Here is a 27,112-nt window from a genome sequence, read left to right as displayed (position 1 = left end):
CGTCACTAATGCCTATTCCTCCTCCCAGATTTGTCCATCCTTTCAAGATGTTTACTTACACTTATATCTTTATGCGTTGTGGTTTTCGAAGACAACTTTTTGTCTTCTCTTCGATTTCTGTGGAATTATCTCAATGCAGTTAATTATTTGACTTTGTAATGACTTAACAAGTTGCACCTATCCTCTCGCAGTCCACCAGCTACAGTGAAGTTATGGTCTTGGAGATTTGTCTTCGTGATCGATTAATTGGTAATATTGGACGGGCCACCGTATGTGGTCACAAGCGATTGTATTTTTGCTTTGCTCATTTGCCAATTTAGTAGCCAGTATCTCTTTGTTTCTGGAAAATATATTCCAAATAAAAACTAATGACTGGAATTGAAGAAAAGTGTAAAATATTTGACATTCCACGGCAAGAGTGAAATTATTTTGTAGACATTTGCCATTGTCCAATTTTGTGATGTTATTTTTATTATTTGTTTGCAATAAAATTTGTTTAGTTGGCAAAATGGGAAGGTGGAGGAAAATTTTCAAGGCAGAAAATAAATAGTATTTTTAATATGTTTAAAAAATCCAGGCTTATGGCATTGATAGTCCTTGGAAAAATATTTTTATAAAATCCACGCCAATGGCATTGATAGTCCTTGGAAAAATAAGTTTAAGGTCATTAAAAAATATGTGTAAATTATTATTTTAATATTATTAGCCTGGCCTTCAAACGGCCAATGAACACGTTGCCCGAATATTGCTCTGCTGTATTTTGGCCCATTCCCGGCGAAGCGCTTGCTTGAGGTGATCGACACTTTGGTATTTTTTAGTGCCAACCTTTCTTTCCAGAATACTCCAGACACAATAGTCCAACGGATTGGTATCCGGTGATTTCGGTGGCCATTGTGCGTTGGAAATGAAGCGAGAAATGAAAAATCCACTCCTACGGCATTGATAGACCTTGCAAAAATATATTTAATGTCCTTGGAAAAATATGTTTAAAAAATCCTCGCCTACGGCATTGATAGTTCTTGGAAAAATATATTTAATTTTCTTGGAAAAATATGTTTAAAAAATCCTCGCCTATGGCATTGATAGTCTTTGGAAAATATGTTTAAGGTTCTTGGAAAAATATGTTTAAAAAATCCACGCCTACGGCATTGATAGTCCTTGGAAAAATATGCTTGAGGTCCTTGAAAAATATGTTTAAAAAATCCACACCTACGGCATTGATAGTCCTTGGAAAAATATGCTTTAGGTCCTTGGAAAAATATGTTTAAGGCCCTTGGAAAAATATGTTTAAAAAACCACGCCTACGGCATTGATAGCCCTTGCAAAAATATGTTTCAGGTCCTTGGGAAAATATGTTAAAATTCACGCCTATGGCATAATAGTCCTTGAAAAAACTGTTTAGTGTCTTTGGAAAAGTATGTCTAAAGAATCCATGCCTTAAACTTTGACAGTCCTTGGCAAAATATGTTTAAGGTCCTTGAAAAATAAAACCACGCCTATGACATTGATAGTCATTGGGAAAATAAGTTTAAGGTCGTTGAAAAAATATGTTTAAAAAATCCACGCCTATAGCATTGATATTCCTTGGAAAAATAAGTTTAAGGTCCTTGAAAAAATATGATTAAAAAATCCACGCCTATGGCATTGATAGTTCTTGGAAAAATATGTTTAAAAAATCCACACCTAGGACATTTATAGTCCTTGGAAAAATATGTTTAAGGTCCTTGGAAAATATGTTTAAAAAATCCACACATAGGACATTGATATTCCTTGGAAAAATAAGTTTAAGGTCCTTGAAAAAATATGATTAAAAAATCCACGCCTATGGCATTGATAGTTCTTGGAAAAATATGTTTAAAAAATCCACACCTAGGACATTTATAGTCCTTGGAAAAATATGTTTAAGGTCCTTGGAAAATATGTTTAAAAAATCCACACATAGGACATTGATATTCTTTGGGAAAATAAGTTTAAGGTCCTTGAAAAAATATGTTTAAAAAATCCACGCCTACGGCATTGATAGTCGTTTGAAAAATATGTTTAAGGTTCTTGGAAAAATATGTTTAAAAAATCCACGCATATGGCATTGATAGTCCTTGAAAAAATAAAATTAAGGGCCTTGGAAAAATATGTTTAAAACATCCACGCCTGTGGCTTTGATAGTCATAGCTCCAATAGTCTTTGGAAAAATATCATTCAAACCAGTTTTGGTAGCTAGAAAAGTCCTTGTAAAATTATTATATTATTTTTTATTTTAAATTATTATATTATTTTTTATTTCGAATTTTCATTCACAGTATCTTTTGGATCCCCTTAGTCAGTTTACTATTATTATTTGTCCTATTTGCTGCATTTAAACATTTCTCCAATTCATCACGAAGACTTTCTGCTTCCTGGAGATATAACTGGGAATATGTTTCAGTACATGTGTACTCATTATATCGGATAACTTCATATTTAAAACTTAAATATTGCATTTTATCCTTCGAAAGATTTTGTAATAAATGAGTTGTGGGTATAGCCTCTCCAGCCTAAAAAATAATTTCAAAATGAAAATATTTTCAAAATGTTTCAAATTGTTTACCCAAAACTCACCGCATTATTCATACACTCAAAATATGTGTAGGGTTGACTGTCGTTTCGCCGACACATATAAAATCTCGAGCATATTTCATCTCTCAGCAAATCCACTCTATCCAGATCTGGTTTCACTTGTCGATGCAAACAACTGGTGGCGTTATTTGAAATTCCAATACACCTCGTGTAATTTGCTTCGAATTCATTCGTTAAATTTGTCAATTTTATTGTATAAATCGAAAAACATTCGGCACTTCTTTCCGGATCATTGACGATACTGGCATTGGAGTTACGAATAATTTCAGCCAAATTTTGATTAACCATGGAAATAATTCTCAAACTATTGGCTTGTGAAATTATGCAAAATACTATCAATTTATACATATTCTCAAATCGACCAAATCAAGTGCTGCTATTGTCTGACTTTTCTCTTCAAATGACTGCCTCTTTTGAAATTGCAATTTGTTTTAAGTAAGGAAATAAAAATAATGCGAAAATAAAATCTTCCATTGGACTTGTGATCTGAGTGTCTGTTTAATTAATAATGTTTTTATGATTGTTTATCTGACATTCGAGGCTCCCGAAGTGACGTTAAAATAAAAGCATTGTTTTTATGACTCAAAACGATGACATTTATCATTGCTTTCATCAAATACGAAATTGCGACCAACAGATATTGTTTGCATGACAAATTTGTTTCTTATCACAAAAAGTAGTATCGTTTTCAATTGGAAAATGTCTTTGATTTCGGGGTCATAGTACACGACTACATACACACTTATTGATATTTCCTCAAAGCGAACTGCATCGAAACAGTGTATGCTATTTACCTTTAGATTGTTAAAATTGTACATACATGCATTGCACAATTTCTTGAAAAGTTTCTGGTAAATGTCGCATTGTAGGTGGAATGTCCAATGATAGAATTCAAGCGTGATAGTGTGGTGTTTTTTATATTTGGTTGGAAAACCACAAGTGGTTATCGTTAGAGCTCACCAGCATTTAAATGTGAATAAATCTTTTGTATCATCGAATAGAATCAAAAGAGCTTCGCTTGGCCGAAAGTGGTGAACTGCCGAATTTGGTTTTATCCGATGAGAGAACATTCGTTGTCCAGCAATTTGTAAACAAACAAAATGATCATGTTTACTATCCAAAGAGGTCAGCTGAATATGTGCACCTTCGGTTGGCCATCACCATGGTCGGCGCTTGAGTTCTGGTAAGCGCCGACCATGGTGATGGTGTGGGCCACCATAACAGCCGATGGTTGCTCTCGACTCGTATTAATCGACTGTGGCATCAGAATAAATGCCGAATATTATCGTGAAAATATTCTGGAGGGTTAAATTAATTAAAGCCTTGAGCACGCAAACATTTTGGCCGCAGACCTTGGACATTCCAACAGGACTCAGCACCATCGCACTCAGCACGCGTCACCCAAGAATGTTTACAAAATTTCCAGAGCACAATGACCACCAAAATCTCCGAATACAAATCCGATACACTATTGTGTCTTCAGTATTTTGGAAAGCAAGGTTGGCACTAAAAAATACCATAGTGTCGATCACCTCAAGCAAGCACGTCGCCGGGAATGGGTCAAAATACCGCGTGGCAACATTCGGGCAGCGTGTGACAGTTTCATTGGCCGTTTGAAGACCATAATTCGTGCCAAAGTTGGCCAATTCGAACAAATCTAAACTTATTCTTAAAGTTGATGCTATTTCCGACATTTTTTGCTTTCATTCATTAAAATTAAAAAAAATGTAAAAATTAAGGTGTTTGACTTTGTTGCAGTTTTTTTATCTCACCTTGTATAGATATAGGGGATATACGATATCGTGGATCTCTACAAGGTACCTCCCGATATTCGGTATTTTCCTGATTTTAGCCATATTCATCAATGGAATTGTCTAAAAACTAAGACAAGGAGTTCCTTCCGAATAATTTACCCCCTGGAAAGAATTGTCTACATAGATCCACGATATCGTATATCCCCTATATAATGGTACATCCCTATATTCGGTATTTTCCTGATTTTAGCCACATTCATCAATGGAACTGTCTAAAAACTAACACAAGGAGTTCCTCCCTAATACTTTACCCCCTGGAAAGAATTGTCTACATAGGTCCACGATATCGTATACCCCCCATAAAACGGTACCCCCCTCACCCCCGATATTCGGTATTTTGATGATTTTAGCCGCACTTTTGAGGAGTTGTTTTAAATTTCGTATTTTAAGTTTGAATCTCGTTATGAATACTGCAACCTTCGTATATCCCACATATAACGGTACCTCTCTTTATTCCCTATTTTGATTATATTAGCAACAATATTCAATGAATTTGTTTCAAATTGGAAGTTCGGTACTACAGGCTATCACAAAAAATTGCCTATACACGTCCACGCCTTCGTATACCCCCCATTTAATGGTTTTAATTTAAGTGGTATTTTTCTACGGATTTTGTTCTAATTTTTTCAAGATCCTTCATTGTGGTGGAGGGTATTAACAGTTCGGCCCGGCCGATCTTAGTTCCTTTTTTACTTGTTTAAATATAATCCTTATCGAAGTCATATCGTTATTTGGTTCATAATTGGTATGATCTACTTCACATAAATTCCCAATATAAACTCTTTTGTTACGGGAGCTTTACTAATTTAATTAATTAATTTTAAGAAAGAACGGTTTTAAGAATATCTTTAAGACTTTCTTGGCAAACATCATGTTTTACAAACCTTTTATAACAAAGCAAAAAACTTCTTGATCCGCAAAAATGTTTTGCATAAAATCCAACCATTAAAAATTGGTGATAATAAAAGAAGTTTGTATAAAAATTAAAAGTTTTTTTGTTACAAAACCTACTTTTAACCGTCAAGTTTGTGAACATCTGACTTACATTATTTTGGTTAAAATAATTACCGAATGGCGTGATCAAACATTTGCTAAATTTTTTCATATAAAAACACTCATAAATGCCGCTGCATATATGTTTATCCAAACTCCCAGACTTCCTATCAGACACACCATATTGTATGGGTGGTGTATGTATGTTAATCTATTCTCAACACTGGCCATTGGCTTTGGTTAACCTCAAAATTTCATTCATTCACAAATTAAATTCAGAGGAAATTTGTTTAGACATCTTCGATTTGGTTCTGAGTTTCATGACTACTTAACCCCATTTCTATGGGCCATGACCTTTTAATTAAAGAAAGTCTTTTTGAAGATATTTTTGTTTCGATGCGTCTCACAAAAATCCCAACGAAAAAGAAGAAGAAAACAAAAATAGTAACAACAAAAGCTCATATTAACATTCCAAAACGATACGAAAGAAAAAGTTAAAGGAATTAGGAAAACAATTCACTTGCAATTCCGTGTTGAAGATGCCAATAGAAAAAGTGAATTTATACGAAGTTGTTGTTGTAAGTTCTTCTTCTTCTTCGACTTTTGAAAATTTACTCCAATCTTAGAAAATCTCTCGGCGCTCTTTTTTTGCTGCTGCTTCTGTTGTTGTCGATGTTGTGTGGCCACAGATGAATAGAAATATATAAACAAACATGATAAATCACACATATCTTAAATATTTATTTATACGTTTTTCAAGATATTTAACATGAGATTTTTTTTTGTCGCAACTATGAAATGGAGAGACAATCAGTGGTAGTGTGACAAATAAGGGGAGGGTGGTGTGTTGAGTTTGGTAAATTTCAATGAGTCGACAAATACCACTGATAGCAAATTTGAAATAATTTAGTCTTCCTCATCCTTAAAACAGTAAATAAAGTCTTAAAGTCGGGCGAGGCCGATTTTATGATACCCTACACCACTTTGCATATTTAGTAGAGCTTCACATAACAAATAAATTTTTTATGAGAAATTTGTGGGAAATAAATCATACCAACTAAGATAATAGATATACTTTAAAGTCCAAAAGGACTGAGGGGAATATTCATCTCTGAATCGATGTCTACTAATTTTCCGAAGCATTTTTGCCTTTTCAATTCGGGCTTGTATTACACATTTGGTGCATTGTTACCTTGAAATCGAATAAAGATATATATGGGAGTTATATCATAATCTGAACCGATCTCGGTAGAATTTGGCAAAGGTATATTTGATATATTCCCCAGAATGTCGTTGTTACTGAGTGCATATTATGGCTGTGGAGAACACATATAATAAATCGGATTAACATTATATATGAGAACTATAGCTTTATCTGAACCGATATTCACCAAATTTGACTCAATTTGGTCGTAAGTGCCAAATTTCATCCCATTTGGGCTAATATTTCGCGTTTTGTGCACAATAAAAGACATATCGGATGAAGATATATATGGGAGCTAGCAAAGGTATTTCTGAGCTGTATTTGATATATTTACCCAAATATCGTTGTTACAGAATGCACGTTACGGCTGCGGAGGACAAAAATAACAAATAGGATGAAAAGTATATATGGAAGCTGTAGCTACATCTGAACCGATTTCGATCAAATTTGGCATAGTTATTTTCAGGCCTAATTTGGTCATAAGTGCATTTCCTTACTGTTTGGTGAACAATAAAAGGCAAATCGGACGAAGATATATATAGGAGATATATCTAAATATTGACTGATTATCTCCAATTTCAATGGGGTTCGTCCTTGGGCCAAATAAATAATTTGTACAAAATTGCATTTGTACAAATGTGACCTGTACTGTGTTTACAAAAATACATGGACAGACCGACGGACGGATATGCGTAAATCGATTAAGAATATGATTCTATGCAGATCATTAAAAGGTAATTTTCATGCGCTTTAAGTACGAATATCCAAGCCCTCATTCGCACAACTCAAACGTGACTCTGATACATATGTGTTGGGGCTGGACTGATTTTGACAATTCAGAATGGCCTCTTCGCAGAAAAGGATTAAATCTAAAAAAATCACATATAATTCGCATTTTTATACCTTCCACCTCGAAAAGGAGGGTATCATTTGCCATTCCATTTGTAACATCCCTAAATATTCGTCGTAGATCCAATAAAGTATATATATTCATGATCAACCTGATGCCTGATGTCTGTCCGTCTGTTGAAATGACGATACAGTTCACATAATTTGACGTAAAGCTTCAAAATTTGTCGCAACAATTTTAATTATGTTAGGATGTTTGGCATTGAATATGATATCAGTATCAGTCTACGTTTTGGTATAGCCGCCATATTACGGTACCTTCCGATATTCGGTAGTTTGATGATTTTTGCCAATTTCTTCGCAATGAATACTACAGCCGAAGACGGAAAATTGCCTGTGCAGGTCAATTTTGAATATTGCATCGCATTTGAATATTGTAATGGCTTATGACAAAAGTTGCCTATGCAGGTGACGTCTACATTTGGTATTTTAAAGATTTGAACAGAAAATTTAATGGATTTTATTTTTCTTTTGAAAATTCGTTCCAAATGGTGGAGGGTATGACCCCCATACAACGCCTCACCCACTTTATATTTTTTTGATAAGTTTAAGTGCATTATCCAAACGGTCTTGCTGGTATATGAAGTTTAAAGTGGAACACGCTTGAATTCATATTCTTTTATATAAAAATATTTCTTTACTCCAAGGTGAAGGGCATTAAAAGTTCGGGCTTGATGTTTTTAATGGTTTTTTAATATTTTGTACACCATACTATTTTTTTAACTATATGTTGAGGGTATTTTATACTGATAGCAATTATCATCCGATCAACATGAAATTTGTCAATATTGTCTTTGGACCATCTAAAGAACAATCCTCACGCAATTTCGCATGAGGGTAGATCGTAGGACAGGACAGAAGCATAGCTTTTTGGATGGCGATCGAATAATATTTAGTTTGTAAAGTGGATCACAACTATTGTTCAAAAAGCAAAGACAACATTTTTCCCAAATGTATTGGATTATTAAAAAAATATACATATCGACAAAAATGGATGTTGGCCTCAAGGGGCTTTCCAATACATTATAGTATTGTAGGGTATAATATTGTTGGACCGGGTGACTATGGCCTTTGCTTACTTGCCAGAATTACAGCTCTTTGATGAGATAATCCCAGCAATAACGGTCCCAAAATTAGTATTCCATTCACACTCATGGGGGAGCAAAAGGTCTTCTCGCATAAGATCAGAGAGTCGTCCCAAGTATATCCCAATAAGAGAGAAATAGGCCTCATTCTGGAAGGCCAATGAAACCTTATAGAAGACCCAGAATATTCTTAAGAAGTGCATACTCTCTACTCGGTCTGTCCGCAATACAAATCCAAAATTAGTCATATAAGCAATTTCCACTCCTGAACAAACTACCCCTGTTATTTTCCACCATCAGTGTGTGTGCGAACAATGAATGACTTTCATCCAACATTAATGCGAATTCGCAAATACTCCTCATTCGCATTGCATTACAAAGCGAGGAAAGTTACCAACTCGGCTGGAAAACGTCAAAAGGCATTTTCATTCGAACATTCTTTGACATTCGGACGAGTCTTTATTAATTTTTCCTGTTATTAAATTGCCAACATGATGGGGCGATCATACAAGAGCAAGTTTGTATGAGCTTCCATGGTAAACAGAAACAACAACAAAAACACCTCTACTGATGATCCATACATGTGTGTCTTGCAGTAGATTAACCCTACCCCCCATGACGCCATTTGGACGACTAACGGAGCTACAGCATCGACGTCGATATCAACAATACCTATTGCCTTGGTAAGCCGTGCTGGCCTTGCAAATGAGTTGGGCCTGATAGGAAACAAAAAACTGAATTAAAATGTTAGCCATTTGGAGCTGTTGGAAGTGCTGTTGCACTGCTGTTTCTTCCCATTTGCTGGCTCATCATCACTTTACGGTAATTGCGTTCATTCGCTATGCGTTTGTTGCAACAAAGAAATACGGAATTAAGCGGCGGAAGAAGAGTAAAAGTAAAATTTATTAGATGAAATGTTATAAACATTGTGTGTGGAGACGAAGACAATGGCATTCATAAATTAATCGAATTTGAGATTTTGCCACACGGAATTAAGCCATGGAGAAATGTATGTCAGCAATCAATCAATTGGATAGGCTAGTAACTTATTTATAAAAAAGTAGCAAGTGAGGAAAAAATCAGATGAGCTCATTTATTCTACAGCAAGAAAAAATCCATCTGAGGACGTCTGATATTGTCTATAAAAATGACCTTGTCTATAAAAAAAAGACTTAAGGACATCTTTTATCTATAATAATAATAATAAAAATAATAATAATAATAATAATAATAATAATAATAATAATAATAATAATAATAATAATAATAATAATACTAATAATAATAATAATAATAATAATAATAATAATAATAATAATAATAATAATAATAATATAATAATAATAATAATAATAATAATTATAATTATAATTATAATAATAATATTTTTTTTTTTTTTTTTTTGCAGAAAATACGACCAAAACGTGTCTCATCAAAATAACGGCTTTAGAACCTAGGCCTATTTGAACCAATCCGTTTCAGCACATTTGGAGTCGATCCAGGTGTGTGTTCGTCTGTCTCTCTGTGCACGATAACTCTCAAAGTATCTTATTTGATCCAAACTTCGTACATTGCAGTATATTTTCAAATTTAAATCGAACTCGTATAACCCGGCGAAACGCTTGCTTGAGGTGATCGAAACTTTGGCATTTTTTAGTGCCAACCTTGCTTTCCAAAATACTCCAGACACAATAGTCCAACGGATTCATATCCGGAGATTTTGGTGGCCATTGTGCGCTGGAAATGAAGCGAGGAACCTTTCTTGGGTGGCGCGTGCTGAGTGCCATGGTGCTGAGTCCTGTGGGAAAGTCCAAGGTCTGCGGCCTAAATGTTTGCGCCATGGTCGGCGCTTGAGTTCTGGTGGCCAACCGAAGATGCGCATTTTCAGCTGACCTCTTTGTCAAATAAACACGATAATTTTGTTTGTTTACAAACTGCTAGACAACGAATTTATTCTCATCGGAGAAAACCAAATTCGGCAGTTCACCACTTTCGACCAATCGACGCAACTCTTTAGCTTTTTTGAGTCTATTTTCTTTCTCTTGTTGTGTAAGTTCTTGGACTTTTTGGAATTTCAATGGCTTTACCAAGAGCTCATTTTTCAATACTTGCCGAATGGAATATTGCGATATGTTCAGCTCACGAGCCATTTTTCGGCACTGCGACGCGGGTTTCGATCAAGTCGCTTTTTTACTTTTCGAACCATTTCTGCTGATGTTGCTATTTTCTTCCGTCCGTTTCGCTACCAGTATCACCGTAATGAGCGATGGTACGAGACGCAAAAGATTTATTCACATTTAAATGCTGGAGTGCTCTAACGATAGCTACTTGTGGTTTTCCAGCCAAATATAAAGAAATCACACTATCGCGCTTGAATTCCATCACGAATAACTTCTTTTCGGGAAATTATCACGAAAATGCTTTTGTACGCTTGTAAAAAATATAAAAGGCTGTCAGTGGAATAATTTTAACAGCTGTCGGACGAGTGGCTTAGAAATGACAGCAGTCTGAAGTTGGTTGCAGTTATATCATCTCATCATGTATTCGGGAGCTATATCTAAATTTTGACCGATTATTTCCAATTTCAATAAGATGGCGACCTCAATTTAACTGAGAAGATCTCAGTTTTTCTGATGTGGCATCATTTCGTTCCTATAAAAAATCTGAAGCGTCAATTTTTTTTATCTCTAGATTTCGATATTAACTTTATTCACTGCACCCAATAGACCACTGATTGTTTTTTTTTTGTCCGACGGTCGGACATAACATCACATATAACTTATCGGACAACTACAGGTTGCTTAGTTCGATAACAACTTTCACAAATCACACAACATGACAATGACAACACGAATGCTGCAGCGGCCGGTGTGTGCGTGCGTGCGCTTGTAACAGATGAAATGTGCAACCGAAAGAAGAGAAAACTTGCAACGAAAACAACGGCTACGTCTTGCTTACCAGCGGCATGACAAAATCTATTCGAATGACGTATTCTTACTTCAGAATCAGGTGTAGCAACTTCCTTCTGTAGCAGTATCCAATGCAATCGATGTGGTTCCGCCTCAATGATGATGTTGGTGATGATTATGAAAGCGTTTGTGGCCAACAAGTCCAAGAGTCAGTGAACTATAATTGAGTTATGTATGAACGAAAGTTATTAGAAGATGATCAAGTGACCCAAATAGTCAGGTGAAAAGAGGACAAACAACTTTGGTGTTTTTTTGTTTGATTGAAAAAAAAAAATAATAACAGCGGAAACGGTTGAAGGGTCGGAAGGTCTGATATTTAGCAGAAGACGGAAGACTTTGTACACTGAAATGGTTTTATCTGTGGAAAGTTTGTGTACGTGATGTTAAAAATTGAAAATATTTAGAATAACTAACAAAAAATGTGGCGTGTCTATTAGTACTTCTACTCGTAGCAAGAGCAAGTAAACAAGTAAAAAAGCTTTAAATTCGGCCGGGGCGAACTTAAATACCCTCCACCATTTGAAACGAATTTGGCAATTTTCAAAAAAAAGAAAATAATAATTATAATAATAAAATCCGTTAACAATTCTGTTAAAATCTTACAAATACCGAATGTAGCCGTTATATTAGGGTCTATACGAAGACGTGGACCTGCATAGGCCAATTTTGTCAAAAGCCATTCCAATACTCAAATGCAAAACTTGAAAAAATATTCCGTTTGTAATGTCGCTAAAATCATCAAAATATCGAATATCGGGAGGTTCCGTTATATGAAAGCGTGGACCTGCACAGACAATTTTCTGTAGTATCCATTGGGAACTTCAAATACCAAATTTGAAACACTATTCACTGGAATTCTCGCTAAAATCATCAAAATACCAAATACAGGGAGGTACCATTATATGGGGGGCTATAACAAGACGTGGACCTGCATAGACAATTTTCTGTAATAGGCTGCAGTAGTCATTACGAACTTCAAATACCAAATTTAAAACAATTCCGGTGAATAATGTCGCTAAAATCATCAAAATACCGAATATCGGGAGGTACCGTTATATGGACCCTATACCAAAACGTGGACTTACATGGCCATTTTCAATTTTCAAAAGTCCTGCATACGTAATATACATTTGAGTAAAATTTTATCGATCTACTTCATTTCGTTCGGAAGCTAGAGTGATTTTCACAGACGGACGGACATCGCTAAATCGACGTAGAATTTTATGCTGATCTTGATATACTTTGTGGGGTCTATATTTCGAGGGTCTAACGTATATTTCGATGTGTTACAAACAGAATGACAAACTTAATATACCCTCCATACCATAGCGGAGGGTGTAAAAATTGTTTTTCTGTTGTGTTGCTGTTTTTCGCTCAGTGTATATAGCACATTTAAATAACGGCTTTAATATTGGCATCACAGCAACAAGCAAAGAATCATGCGCTAATTGACCAGATGTTTTCCTCTACTTTCATACAAAACACCCCTAAAAATGATGACAAGAAACAGCTGTTTAAAAAACACAAACAGCTGCATTTTCGACGCCTGCTCACTCACTCACTGTCCCCCATCGACACAAGGGATGACATTGGCTCTCTTCAGAAAAAATCTGTTATACACTTTTTAGGTGTCATTCCCGTTTTAGTCTCAAATCATTTCAGAAGTGTTCAAAGAAACTTTTTCGCAATTTCTTCAAATAAAAATTCTAAGAATAAAGAAAATAGAAGTATTTTTTAAATAATGAAACTATTTTATTTGACGGCACTGCTGGTAGGATTAGTAACGCTAACTACAGCCAACATAAATGGCCCATATCTGCTGTGGGGTCATGAAAAAGTCATAAATCTACAACCTCGAGCCCTGTTGGAAGCCAGTGAAAATCAATTATCCGAACTATTCGTGATGCCAAAGCCATAGTGATATTTGTCCGTAACAGTAGCAACCTCTGAATGGTCAGCAGTATCCGAAATTCCAACAATTGATACGAAATAATGCCTGGTCATATTTGCCACAGCATTCCCTATTGGCCGATCCATTCAATTATAATGCCAATATAGAGGTATAACAGTTTGTTGTGAAAAAGTGTGTATAATATTCAATTTTTTTCTTCTTCTTCTTTTTACTCGGTTAACGTTTGGTGGCGTTGTTGTTGGATAACGAAAGGTTATTGGTTTAAGTGGCCCCATTGAGGATAGTGATTCGGAAATTGTTGGTGGTTTTACTGATGCTGTGTCCATTTATGGTGAGGGTGAAGTTTTGGGAATCCTAACTAGCCGTGAAGAAGACGCTCATTTTATTGCCAAACGTGCTGCCGGCGAAAGCGAGGTTGAGGAGGGTGCCAGTACCACCGCTTCCCCACCAGGTCCTGAGGAATTTGAAGATAATTACATCTATGTAGCAAATGGTAAGTATTGGAAATTATATGGAGGGCGATGGAACTCTAAAAGGTCGAAAGGCATTTAATCTCTCTCCGTATGTTCTGCCGTATTATTATACTTAATGCGATTTACTCGTATGTCTGCAACATATTATCAATGACCCTATAAAGTAAGCTTGTTTTGGACATGTCACAATCATAAATTTGATTTTCTACAATCCAAGTTTTGATATAGCACCCAGAAAAATATAACCCAATGATGGTGTCTAATCAACCTAGATGTAATTCGAAAAAGAAGATTCTAAACAGTACAGAGTGAGATAAAAAAACTTACATTTTTTTAACATTTTATTGAGTGAAAGCAAAAAATGTCGGAAATAGCATCAAATTTTAGAATAAGTTTAGATTTGATGGAATTGATCACCTTTGGCACGAATTATGGCCTTTAAACGGCCAATAAAACTGCGGTATTTCGGCACATTCCCGGTGAAAAACTTGCTTGAGGTGATCGACACTTTGGTATTTTTTAGTGCCAAACTTTCTTCCCAAAAAACTCCAGACACAAAAGTTCAACGGATTGGTATCCGGATTTTGGGTACCATTGCGATGGGGCTGAGTCCTGTTGGAATGTCCAGAGTCTGCGGCCAAAATGTTTGCGTGCCCAAGGCTTTATTTCACCCTACAGAATATTTTCGCGATGATATTCGGCATTTTTTCTGATGCAACGGTCGATTAATACGAGCGGAGAGCGACCATCGGCTCTTATGGCTTCCCATACCATCACCATGGCCGGCGCTTGAATTCTGGTGGCCAACCGAAGGTGCACATTTTCAGCTGACCTCTTTGGTAAGTAAACACGATCATTTTGTTTGTTTAAAAACTGCTGGACAACGAATGTTTTCTCATCGGAGAAAACCAAATTCGGCAGTTCACAACTTTAGGCCAAGCGAAGCAACTCTTTAGCACTGTGTACGTGTACGTTCTTGGACTTTTTGGAATTGGTTACAGTTTTTCATCTCACCCTGTATATTATTAATGACCCTATAAAGTATTACACTTGGATGTGATAGCATTTCGTTTGAAGATCAAAACCTCACAGGGTTTGGGTTCTCAGACCAAACTTTTTAGGTTATTATTAAAACTTAAACGCTTTACAAAGCGACCCTAACATTTTCAGTTATATTTCGCAATATTTAGCTTTGAAGTAGCTACTTAAAATGGAAGAATTCCCAGGAAATTTAATTGCAAAATTTCAACAAATGTGGAAGAGGAGTTAGCGTCCCTAAAACTCTGTGACATAACTTTTACAGATTCCGATTAATTTATTGTATAATTAATGATTTCAGGTCGAAAAGCCGTTTTGAATGTCAATGCCGCCCCTGAGTTGCATATCAATCACACCAAACTACTGCTGAAGGAACACACCAAAGAGATAACATTCGATGATCAGAGGTCCAAGGGTTATGGACGCCTGAGTGTTATTTTCAAGGTCGATGATGAGAAGGTAACACTGCGTTTTAACTTCACCCTCAAGTATGGAACATGGGCAATGAAGGCAGTCGAGGTGCGTCACAAAGAATATGAAACTGTGTTAACAGTTGTGGGACGTGAGTACGATATACCATCGGCCCCCGTTAAATTCTCCTATAGATGCTCTGCCCGGCATTTGGAGTTTACCAATGGAAATGATACGCTGGTGTTGAAAGATTACCAGGTGAGAAGAGAGAGAAAAATATATTAATTTTTTATTACTTAACTAATAAATTGAAAATGTGTTGTCTATTTCAGGTTCAACCCTGGTTGGATGGTGCTGAACGTTTCGGGGATGTCTACGATTGCATAGGTTTCACCACTGCCCCCATATGGGCAGGTGTTTTGGTAACCCTATTCTTGGTTGGCATACTGTCGATTGGTATTTTGGCCCTAATGGATATTAAGACACCAAATCGTTTTGAAAGTTCACGTAGCAAACAATTGACATTTACGGTACAGGAGTAAATTCGAAAACAGAGAGGGAACACACATACACAGCCGTATTTATATAATCCCCCATATCCGTACGACGGGAATTTATCCGTGAATAGAAAAGAATGTTTGTTCCCATGATTGTGGGCATTATAAAACCTTTGCTACTACTGGCCTTGGCAGTGCAAATATTTCTAATTCAGTCTTTGTTCATTTGTATAGTATTGTATATTTATTTATGTTGTTTCTATTAGTAAAATTAAGAAGAAGAAGAAAAACAACAAATTTAATAATTACATACATAGCCTAAAATACCAACCAACAACCGTACACATGTTTGCTAATTTTAATGGAAAAAATTAACCATATTTAAAACAATAAAGACTACTCAAAATATAAAAAATACATTTTTGGCCAAAACCAAGAGATTTAGCCCAGATAAAATCTCATCTCAAATATGAAATTAAAGAAGTTTTCGTAGTTTTTTCTTCATATATCCATGTATCAAAAATACGTTACTGTTTTGGCAGTTGTTGTTGTTGATGTTGTATCATTTTCAACTTTTTTTGCAGTTTTACTTTCTAATTTGTTGACCAAATGTGTTTAAATGAAAAAAAGCAAAAACAAACAAGTAACAGAAAAAAGAAAATAAAAACTTTGGTTACACGCCTTTGGCAAGTGGGTAAGTATCGATGGCATGTATGTTACATTATTGATATGGGTGTTTTCATTAAAAAGATATCCACTTATTGTTCTGATACTCCTTAAAAAATATGTTTAAAAAATCCACGTTTAAGGCTCGGATAATCCTTAAAAAACTATGATTAAAAAATCACGTTAAAGGCTCGATTAATCCCAGAAAAATATAATTAAACAAGTAAAAGAGCTGTAAATACCCTCCACCATTTGGAACGAATTTGGCAATTCTCAAAAACAATTAAATCCGTTAAAAATCTATTAAAATCTTAAAAATGCCAAATGTAGCTGTTATTTTAGGTTCTATACGACGACACGGACCTGCATAGGTAACTTTTGTTATATGCCATTACAATATTCGAATGCGAAACTTAAAAAAATCGGTGAATAATGTAGCTAAAATCATCAAAATACCGAATATTGGGAGGAACCATTATATCGGGGCTACACGAAGACGTGAATCTGCACAGACAATTTCCTGTCTTAGGCTGTAGTATCCGTTACGAACTTCAAATACCAAATTTGAAACGATTCCGGTGAATAATGTAGCTAAAATCATTAAAATACCGAATATCGGGAGGAACCGTTATATCGGGGCTATACGAAGACGTGGATCTGCATAGACAATTTCCTGTCTTAGGCTGTAGTATCCGTTACGAACTTCAAATACCAAATTTGAAACAATTCCCGTGAATAACGTCGCTAAAATCAACAAAGTACCGAAAATCGGGAGGTACCGCTATATGAGGGCTATACAAAGACGTTTACCTGCACAGACAATTTTCTGTCATAGGCTGTAGTATCCGTTATGAACTTCAAATACCAAATTTAAAACAATTCCGGTTATTAACGTCGCTAAAATCATCAAAATACCGAATATAGCGGTACCTTATGGGGGCTATACTAGACCCACATGACCCATTTTCAATACCAAAAGTCCTGCAGACATAATATACATTTGGGTAAAATTTTATCAATCTACTTCATTTCGTTCGGAAGCTAGAGTGATGTCCACAGACGGATAAACGGACAGGCGGACAAACGGACGGACATCGCTAAATCGACATAGAATTTTATGCTGATCAAGAATACAGGGTTGCCCATATTCGACGGACCCATCTGGCAACGCCATAACTTTTGACAGATATGTCACATCGCTTAATGACATACCGCGTTTGAAGCGTCAGTCCAAGTAGATTTTTACCATGAACCAATACACGCCACGCGAGCTCTCTGAAATAGTTGAAATGTACCTTCAACAGAAGAAGTCAATTGTGAAAACTCAATGTGCTTTTAAAACATTAAAAAATTGGAGAAGTGCGCCTTCTAAGAACACCATTAAGCGTTTATACGAAAAATTTTCGACTGGTAAGGCTCTTTCTAATCCGAAGAGGCCATATAAAAGTCGACTAAGGCGATCGGCCGAGAATATCGCTGCCGTACGAGCCAGTGTTGAGAGGTCCCCAAGAACATCCCAAAAACGCCGTTCTCAGCAGTTGAGCATGACTCGGTCCACTTTACAACGGATTATTCGCATTGATTTGCATTTGTTCCCGTACAAAATTCAATTGACGCAAAGAATGTTGCCTGCAGACAAGCCTCGTCGATTGGAATGGGCCCAAAGGTCCGTCGAATATGGGCAACCCTTTATATATACTTTGTGGGATCTAAAATGTATATTTCGAGGAGTTACGAACGGAACGACAAACTTAATGTACCCTCCATACTATGGTGGAGGGTATAACAATATTTTTTAAAAAATCAATGCTTAAGGCTCTGATAATTCTTGAGAAAATAATGTTTAATTACCCACGTTTGAGGCTCTCATAATCCTTGAAAAATAAGTTTAAAAAATCCACATGAGGCTCTGTTAATCCTTGATAAAATATATATATGAACAAATATATTCAAAAAAATCCACGTTTTAAGCTCTGATAATCCCTGAAGAATATGTTCAAAAAATTCACATTTTAAGCTCTGATAATTCCTGAAAAATATGTTCAAAAAATCCACATTTTAAGCTATGATAATTACTGAAAAATATGTTTAAAAAATCCACTTTTAAAGCTCTGATAATCCTTCAAAAAATTCACGTTTAGGTCTGCGATAATCATTGAAAAATATATGTGTAAAAAATTTACTTTAGGGCTGTATTTTGAAAAGTCCTTGGAAAAATATGTTTAAAAAATCCACGTTTAAGGCTCTGATAATCCTTAAAAAAAATGTATTTGAAAATCGATATTTAAGGCTCTCATAATCCTTGAACATATATGTTTAAAAAATCCACGTTTAAGGCTCTGATAATCCTTGAAAAAAATGTATTTGAAAATCGATATTTAAGGCTCTCATAATCCTTGAAAATAAATGTTTAAAAAATCCACGTTTAGAGCTGCGATAATGCTTGAAAAAAACTGTTTAAAAAATTCACGTTTAAGGCTCTCATAATCCTTGAAAAATAATATGCGATTTAGGCATTGATAGTCTTTGGGAAAGTATGTATTTTTGAAAATTCGATGATTGTAGTTTTAAAAATCTTCTGAAAAACGTTTGTATGCACCCATATGTGTAATTGAATTAAAAGTGAAATGCATGCTCCACATGAACCGGCCTCTCCAAAAAAATCGATAATTGTTAAGAATAAATAAAACTCACAAACACACACAACCAGAAAAAGTTCAAACCTACCAAACCAAAACGACCAAAAAATATACCTCATACTGCGTTTAACATCATTTTCATTGAAAAGTTGTCTTGAAATTATTTGAAAACCATCGCCATTCCAACCTGGACTTGGATTACCGATCAACTTTTCATTTCTATAAAAACCAAATCGAACTTGACGATGGTCAACAAAAAGCAAACATAATTCAAAACAAAGTTTTGTCTGTTTTTATACCCTACAACACTATGTGTTGGGGGTATTATAAGTTTGATTGGGCCAAAAATTATGTAACACCACGAAATATTGATTTCCCACATAGGAAAGTATATATGGATCTTCCTATCTCGCCGAGCTGAGTCGATCTAGCTATGTATGTCCGTCCGTCCGTCTGTCCGTCTGTCCATGTTAATTTGTAATCACTCTACAGGTCGCAATTATGGCCCGATCTTCACGAAATTTAGAATGGAGGTGGGGCTAGGGTCAGAATAGAACCCTATTTCTTTTGGAGATGATCGCCAAATGTTTAGGGGTTGAAATGGACCAAATACTGAAAAAATGTCGGATTTTGCAGTAGCTATACAGGTCGCAATTATAGACCAATCAACGCGGAATTTCGCATGTAGCTAGAGTTAAGGGCGGGGAAGAAGCCTACCAATTTGGGTGGTCATCGGATAATATTTAGCGGGTAAAATAGACCATATCTTTTTTGTTGAAAAAATTCAAAATTTTTCATTAAACCGCGAATATTTTAAATCCCGGTGAAATCACAAAGCCATGACAAGGTTACTTCTGATCTTTACATTGATGTTAAGATCCAAAAAATCGAATATATAGCGAAATATGTGCGATATATATGTCTATCAAAGAAGATATGCTTGAAAAATCTCTTATATGTCGAGAACGGCTGAACTGATTTCGACAGTTCTCATTAATTCAGAATGGCCTCTTGGCAGGAAAGAAACAACGTCTAAAAAATCGCATAAAAATATCTCTCTAAAGATGAAAATATTGGATTTGTAACATTTTCTCATATTTTTTCAATTTTGTCATATTTTGGCATATTTTCATTTTGATTTAAACATTTGGTAATATTTCTACAGCTAACAAAACTAAGTAGTTAGGATATCAGGATATCATGTACAGATCGCATTTATGGCCCGATCCTAGGAAATTTTGCATGGGGATAAGATGAAGGTCAGAATAGATGCCTACTCTTTTTGGAGATGATCGTTATATATTTAGGGGTTGAAATGGACCAAAAAACTGCAAAATTGTCAGCAGGTCGTATTTGTCGTCCGATCCTCATGCACATTTGAATGGGGGTTACCGCACATTGCAAAAGCCAAGCAGTTTCGGATGACCATCCAAAAATATTCAATGTGTGAAATAGTTTACCAACTTTTGTAGACTAAATACGAAAATGTCCATTCCAGCGACTTTTTGGAGAATTCACAAATGCAGGAAAGACGCACTTCTGACTATTTCGTTAACTCTGATTTCGTTGAAGAATATAGTCAAATGTCTGTATCTCATATAGATGCGTTTCAGTCAAAAACCAATAATAAATGTTAACATTTTGCCACTTCTGAGATATTATAGGTCTTTGGGAAATATTGGTTCCAGATCTAGGAATACCACTTAAGTGCAACATCTACCAATAAATTGGAAATGAGCAAATTAGTTAAAGTTGCTATTATTCGAAAATTAGAGAACGAAACCTGATGGTTTTCTTTTATTATTTGTCACAATATCTTGTGGAATTCTTTCGAGTATCTCGCCTATATAAACTGTATGGTTTATTATAGTGTTGTAGGGTATTCAACGGTCGGCCCCGCTCGACTGTAGCCTTTGCTTACTTGTTTTCTTTTTTTTTTTGGTTTATTTTTTTCGTCAAACCTCCCAAGAGTGTTGACCAAGGGGGCTGACTGTCGGGCCGTTATTCTGGTCTGTATCGCATCATATTTCACATCACAAGTCCCAAAAACACTCTTCGTGGTTGGTTGTCCTCCTCGAATCCAGTCGAATGTTGGTCTAAACTGGCCAAATTACTTTCGTTGTCATTGGACATAAGAAAAAAAAAAACGAAATTTCTTCGTGTCCCACTTTTTAAACGTTCGATCATTCAGGTGCAGCACAGCATTGTTGCAACAGCGTCATTATCGGTCTGTCTGCCTCTCTGCTTGCCTTGTACGTTGCAAATGGCAATCACAATTAAAACATAATAAAGTCAGAGACTGGTTCAATTGGTCGACTGGCGTATCGGTTTGGCACCAATTCGATTGACATTTTCTGCGATATGAGGGACAAAAAAGTTGGAGTTTTATTTGAAATGTTTTATTCCAGTTTGTAAGTTGCTATCGACGGCGGAGTTTAGAGATTGTAAAGAAAAGTGGTTTAAGGGATAGATGAAGAACTCGAAGTGCAAACTTGTTATAGAATTTATTTAAGGATTTTGTATTACCTCGTTTCCTTTAAATTCAGTATTAGTTAGTTTCCTTTAAATTCAGTATTCCCTCTAATGGTACCTCTCTATATTCTATATTTTGCTGAATTTAACTATATTTTTCCACGGAATTGTTTCAAATATTGTGATTTGAAACTCGCAATATATACAAATCCTGCAGCAAAAACTATATACAGGCAAAAAACTATATACAAAAACTGCAACCAACTACACACTGCTGTCATTTCTAAGCCACTCGTCTGACAACTCTTAAAATTATTCCAGTGACCACTCATTACATTGTTTACAAGCGTACAAAAGCATTTTGGTGAGAATTTTCCAGAAAAAAATTATTCGTGATGGAATTCAAGCGTGATTGTGTGATTTCTTTATACTTGGCTGGAAGCACTCCAGCATTTAAATGTGAATACATTTTTTGTGCCTCGTACCATCGCTCGTTACCGTGATACTGGTAGTGTAACCCGACGTCAAGGAAGTGGAGGGAAGAAAACAGCAACATCAGCAGAAATGATTTGAAAAGTAAAAAAGCGACTTGATCGAAACCGGCGTCACAATGGCCGAAAAATGGCTCTTGAGCTGAACGTATCGCAATATTCCATTCGGCAAATATTGAAAAATGAGCTCGAAGTAAAGCCATTGAAATTCCGAAATCGACTAAAAGAGCTAAAGAGTTGCTTCGTTTGGCCGAAAGTGGTGAACTACCGAATTTGGTTTTCTCCGTTGAGAAAATATCGTTGGTCGTTCTCCGCTCGTATTAATCGAATGCCGAATATAATACTAGTGTCTGTACTTTAAAGTGGACCTGCATAGGCAACTTTTGTCATATAATACTAGTGTCTGTACTTTAACGTGGACCTGCATAGGCAACTTTTGTCATAAGCCATTACAATATTCAAATGCGAAATTTAAAAAAAAACATCAGTGAATAATGTAGTTAAAATCATCAAAATATTGAATACCGGAAGGTACCGTTATATGGAGGATATACGAAGACGTGGACATGCGCAGACAATTTTCAGTCTTTGGAACCATTCCGGTGAATAATGTCGCAAAATCATCAAAATACGGAATATCGGGAGGTACCGTTATGTGGGGACTATATAAAAACGTGAACCTACATTTCAATACCAAAAGTCCTGCAGACGTAATTTACATTTGAGTTAAATTTTAATCAATCTACTTCAATTCGTTTGGAAGCTAGAGTGATGTTCACAGACGGACGGGCATCGCTAAATCGACATAGAATTTTATGCTGATCAAGAATACATATTCTTTGTGGGGCCTAAAATGTATTTTTAGAGGTGTTACAAACGGAATAACAAACTTAATATACTATGGTGGAGGGTATAAAAATATAAAAATTATGGCGTTTGACTTTGTTGGAGTTTTTTTTTTTTTATCTCAACCTGTATTTTCATAAGGGCTATTAAAGCCTTAAAGGAGGATTTTTAAACATATTTTCGCGAGGATTAAAATGGCGTATGGGGCATCTTCTACTAACTTCAAACATGCAATGCCACGGTACATGAACAAATTGTGTCAACTTATGCCATAATTACAAAAGGTAGAACAAAGCTGCCCCCTAAATACAATTTATTTCTTTTTGCGTCCTTATTCTGTCAAAAAAATATATACACATTTGTATATGTGTGTGTATTGTTTTGTTTCGCGGTTTTTTCCCAATATAAAAATTTCGTCAAAAATTAAAAAAAATAACAAGTAAAAAAGCTGTAAGTTCGGCCAGGCGAACTTTGAATACCCTTCACCATTTGGTACTAATTTACCAATTTTCAAAAAAAAATAAAATCCGTTAAAAATTCTGTTAAAATCTTAAAAATACCGAATGTAGCCGTATATTAGGGTCTATACGACGACGTGGACCTGCATAGGCAACCTTTATCACAAGCTACTACAATATTCAAATGCGAAACTTGAAAAAAAATCTGTTTATAATGTAGCTTAAATCATCAAAATACCGAATATTGGGAGTACCATGGTGGTTATAAAACGTGCACAGACAATTTCCTGTCATAGGCTGCAGTATCCATTACGAAATTCAAATGCGAAATTTGAAATAATTCCGGTAAATAATGTCGCAAAAATCATCAAAATACCGAATATCGGGGGGTACCGGTATATGGGGCTATACGAAGGCGTGGACCTGCACAGACAATTTTCTGTCATAGGCTGTACTATTCATTATGAAATTTAAATACTAAATTTAAAAAAAGGTCCGGTTATTAATGTCGCTAAAATCATCAAAATACCGAATATCGGGGGGTACTGTTATATGGGGGCTATACGAAGACGTTGACCTGCTCAAACAATATTCTGTCATAGGCTGTAGTATTCATTACGAACTTCAAATACCACATTCGAAACAATTCCGGTGAATAATGTCGCTAAAATCATCAAAATACCGAATATCGGGAGGTACCGTTATATGGGGGCTATATGATAACTCGAACCTACATGGCCCATTAACGAACTTAACCTGCCTACTGGCAAAATATACATGTGTGCAAAATTTTAGCCTTCTATCTCAATTTGTTCGAAAGATAGCGTGATTACAACAGACAAACAGATGGACATGGCTAAATCGTCTTAGAATTTTACGCTGATCAAGAATATATATACTTTGTTGGATCTGACATGAATATTTCGAGGAGTTACAAACGGAATGACAAAATTAATATATCCTCCATACTATGTTGGAGGGTATAAAACAAAGCCTACTGTTGCATATTTAAAAGCCTATATGACACTATAAGACTCCAGCACAGAGTTGCATTTTTCTATTTTATTTGAAGTTGAACAATCTTTCTTATGGAGCCATGGGTCAACTCTTCAATAAAGAAAATTCTTTTTCATGCAAATGTTGCCGAGTCTGATCACCGAGAAAGTATATTTGGCACTTCCATCAATTCCAGCAACCGCAAGAAATTTATTATTGACACACACCCCATGTCAAATGATTGGAATCGTTATAATTCTATGTAAAGCTATTTTTACATTTCTGTTAACTGTTTTTATAACATACTTTAAGGCGACTCAAAAAAATGTATTTTCTGAAAGAAAACGCTTTACAGTGTAGTAAATATCAATATATTCATGATATATTTGCTATAAAAATATTTAATTTATTGTACATTGGCATTGTACTGTATATATATTTAAAAATGTATGGCGCTTCGTTTTATTTCAAAAGTTGTTGGGTGCGACTAAAATTCAGTTTCAAAATAGGTAATTACAAAATGTTAAAAAATCACAAATCAAGAAAACACAAAAGTTTAACTTCTGTTAACAAAGCATTAATAAAATAATTTGAACACTTCGAATGGAAAATCTTTAAGTTAACATACCTGAGAGAAGATTTGAAGAGATCTCCAATTTGATGCAGCGAAGAAATTGAACTTTCACAGGAATGTTAACATCTTCTTACACGTTACTCAACGCACACATTAATATACATTTTTTTGACAACATTTTAAAGATTCATTAAAGCGGAAACTTAGGACGGTTTCCTGTTATATTTATTTTTGTATTTTTAACATGAGCACAAAACCTACCAGACATGTTGTCTCTTTTTGTTAGCTTTTTGGCACGGATCACACACAAAATAAAAATTCTCGGGGAATATGCAAAAGCTCAAACACACGCAAAAACGATTTCTCTTAAATTTATTCGTCAACATTTTTCTCAACACACACACATAGGCGCACAACGGATGAACGCACGGAAAAACGCATATTTTCGCAGATTAAAGCCGTGTAGAAGCCAAAATGCTTCTTCATTAGAAAAAATAATAAACATTTAATAGATTTTATAAATTTCCTTACGACTTTTCTATATATTTTTCATTTAATTCACAAAAACCACGGAGCGCGATTTGCAATGCGACCAACTTTAAAGACTGCGACGGATAAAATGATGGGATTGAAAAATGCTTTCGTCAAAATTTGTGGAAAAAGGATGACAAGACACATTTTGCTGAAGAATGAAAAGAAAACTAGCATTTTTGTGATGTCAGAGTTTCAGTATGTTTTTCTAAGTTCAAACTTAGGGTAGGTGGTGTAAAATTTGGAAACATCGGAAATATCCCAAAACATGGGATTTTTAATTTTCACAAAAAATTACAGTCGACCTACAAATTTGCCGGTTTTCATTATTTCAGCTTATTGGCGTGACATTTTGGGAATATTCGTCTTCAGAATCGATAGTAATTTCTAAATTAAAATAAATACTCACTACAAAAATGTCAACGTAGATTAGCTTAACGGGTTTTTTATACCCTCCACCATATAGTATGGAAAGTATATTAAGTTTGTCATTCCGTTTGTAACTCATCGAAATATTAATTTTAGACCAAAAAAAGTATATATTCTTGATCAGCGTAAAATTCTAAGACGTCTGTCCGTATGATGTAAATACTCTACAGTCGAAACGAACTAAGATAGGAAGCTAAAATTTTGCACAGCTCTGTCTTTTGTTTGCAGACAAGTCAAGTTCGAAGATGGGCAAAATCGGTGCTACCCGATATTCGCTATTTTGATGATTTAAGGCAAATTTTCAACGGAATTGCCTGAAAATTCACACAAAGAGTTCCTTGTGGGTACTGTATCCCCCAGTGAAGAATTATCTATACAGGTCCACGATATCGTTTAGCCCCCATATAACGGTACCACCCGATATTCGGTATTTTGAAGATTTTAGCCACAGTTTTCAGTCGAATTGTCTGAAAGTGCACACAGTAGTTCTTTATGAGTATTTTACCTCCTGCCAGAGTCTGAAAATCAACACAAGGAGTTCCTTGTGAGTACTTTATGCCCTGGAAGAGAATTATCTTTAATTATCTAAATGTTGGTTCTGAAAATGAGACATATAACGGTACCTCCCAATATTCGGTATTTAAATGATTTTCGCCACATTTTTTCACTTGTTATTTAAAGAATTGTATTTGTAGTTCATAACGGGTTCCAGATCCGGTACATCTAGCCCCAAATGACATTGCTGTAAGTCTTATGATTTCAATAAGAATTATATAAAAGAAATTATTGGAGCAATAGATATACTGGACCGAGTTTCACCAAATGGAAAAATTCGATTGAATATGAAAAAATCTATCCAATTAAGGCTGATATTACAAATATGGTACACAGGTATACAAAAAAAAATGCAAGCAAAAAAGCAGTAAGTTCGGCCGGGCCAAACTTTGAATACCCTCCATTATTTGGAACAAATTTGGAAATCTTTAAAAAAAAAAAAAATAATAATAAAATCCGTTAAAAGTTCTGTTAAAATCATAAAAATGCGGAATATATCCGTTTTATTGGGCCTATACGAATACTTGTAATAAGCCA

At 35.3% G+C, this 27,112-nt stretch overlaps 2 protein-coding genes and 1 pseudogene across 2 annotated transcripts in view; 1 reads left to right on the top strand and 2 right to left on the bottom strand.

Annotated features, from left to right (window-relative positions):
- The window catches only part of LOC101891182 (uncharacterized), an 82,526-nt gene extending 56,893 nt beyond the window's left edge, over positions 1-25,633 (bottom strand). Inside the window, exon 1 of the mRNA XM_059128640.1 lies at positions 25,115-25,633. The gene's annotated coding sequence lies outside the window, so the exon portion shown is untranslated. The remainder of the gene's footprint in view (positions 1-25,114) is intronic.
- LOC131805466 (uncharacterized) lies at positions 2,265-3,140 on the bottom strand. Its single transcript, XM_059128660.1, has 2 exons — positions 2,596-3,140; positions 2,265-2,531 (listed from the first exon to the last, which is right to left on the bottom strand). Exons 1-2 carry the CDS (start codon positions 2,959-2,961, stop codon positions 2,292-2,294), a joined length of 606 nt encoding a protein of 201 aa, XP_058984643.1. The 5' UTR covers positions 2,962-3,140; the 3' UTR covers positions 2,265-2,291.
- On the top strand, positions 13,209-16,334 carry LOC131805463 (uncharacterized; annotated as a pseudogene).
- Positions 25,634-27,112: the final 1,479 nt, after the last annotated feature.

Source organism: Musca domestica, unplaced genomic scaffold (genome assembly GCF_030504385.1).
Source record: "Musca domestica strain aabys unplaced genomic scaffold, Musca_domestica.polishedcontigs.V.1.1 106, whole genome shotgun sequence".
Lineage (NCBI taxonomy): Eukaryota > Metazoa > Arthropoda > Insecta > Diptera > Muscidae > Musca > Musca domestica.
Note: the sequence above shows the minus strand (reverse complement) of the source record. Positions and strands in the feature narration are given on the sequence as shown.

What these genes read in the sequence shown, in the direction of transcription:
- LOC131805466 (XM_059128660.1), bottom strand. Translation starts at nt 2,961, where the DNA reads ATGTATAAATTGATAGTATTTTGCATAATTTCACAAGCCAATAGTTTG. An exon ending in TTGAGTGTATGAATAATGCG is followed by an intron (nt 2,532 to 2,595) that starts GTGAGTTTTGGG and finishes ATTATTTTTTAG; the next exon opens with GCTGGAGAGGCTATACCCAC.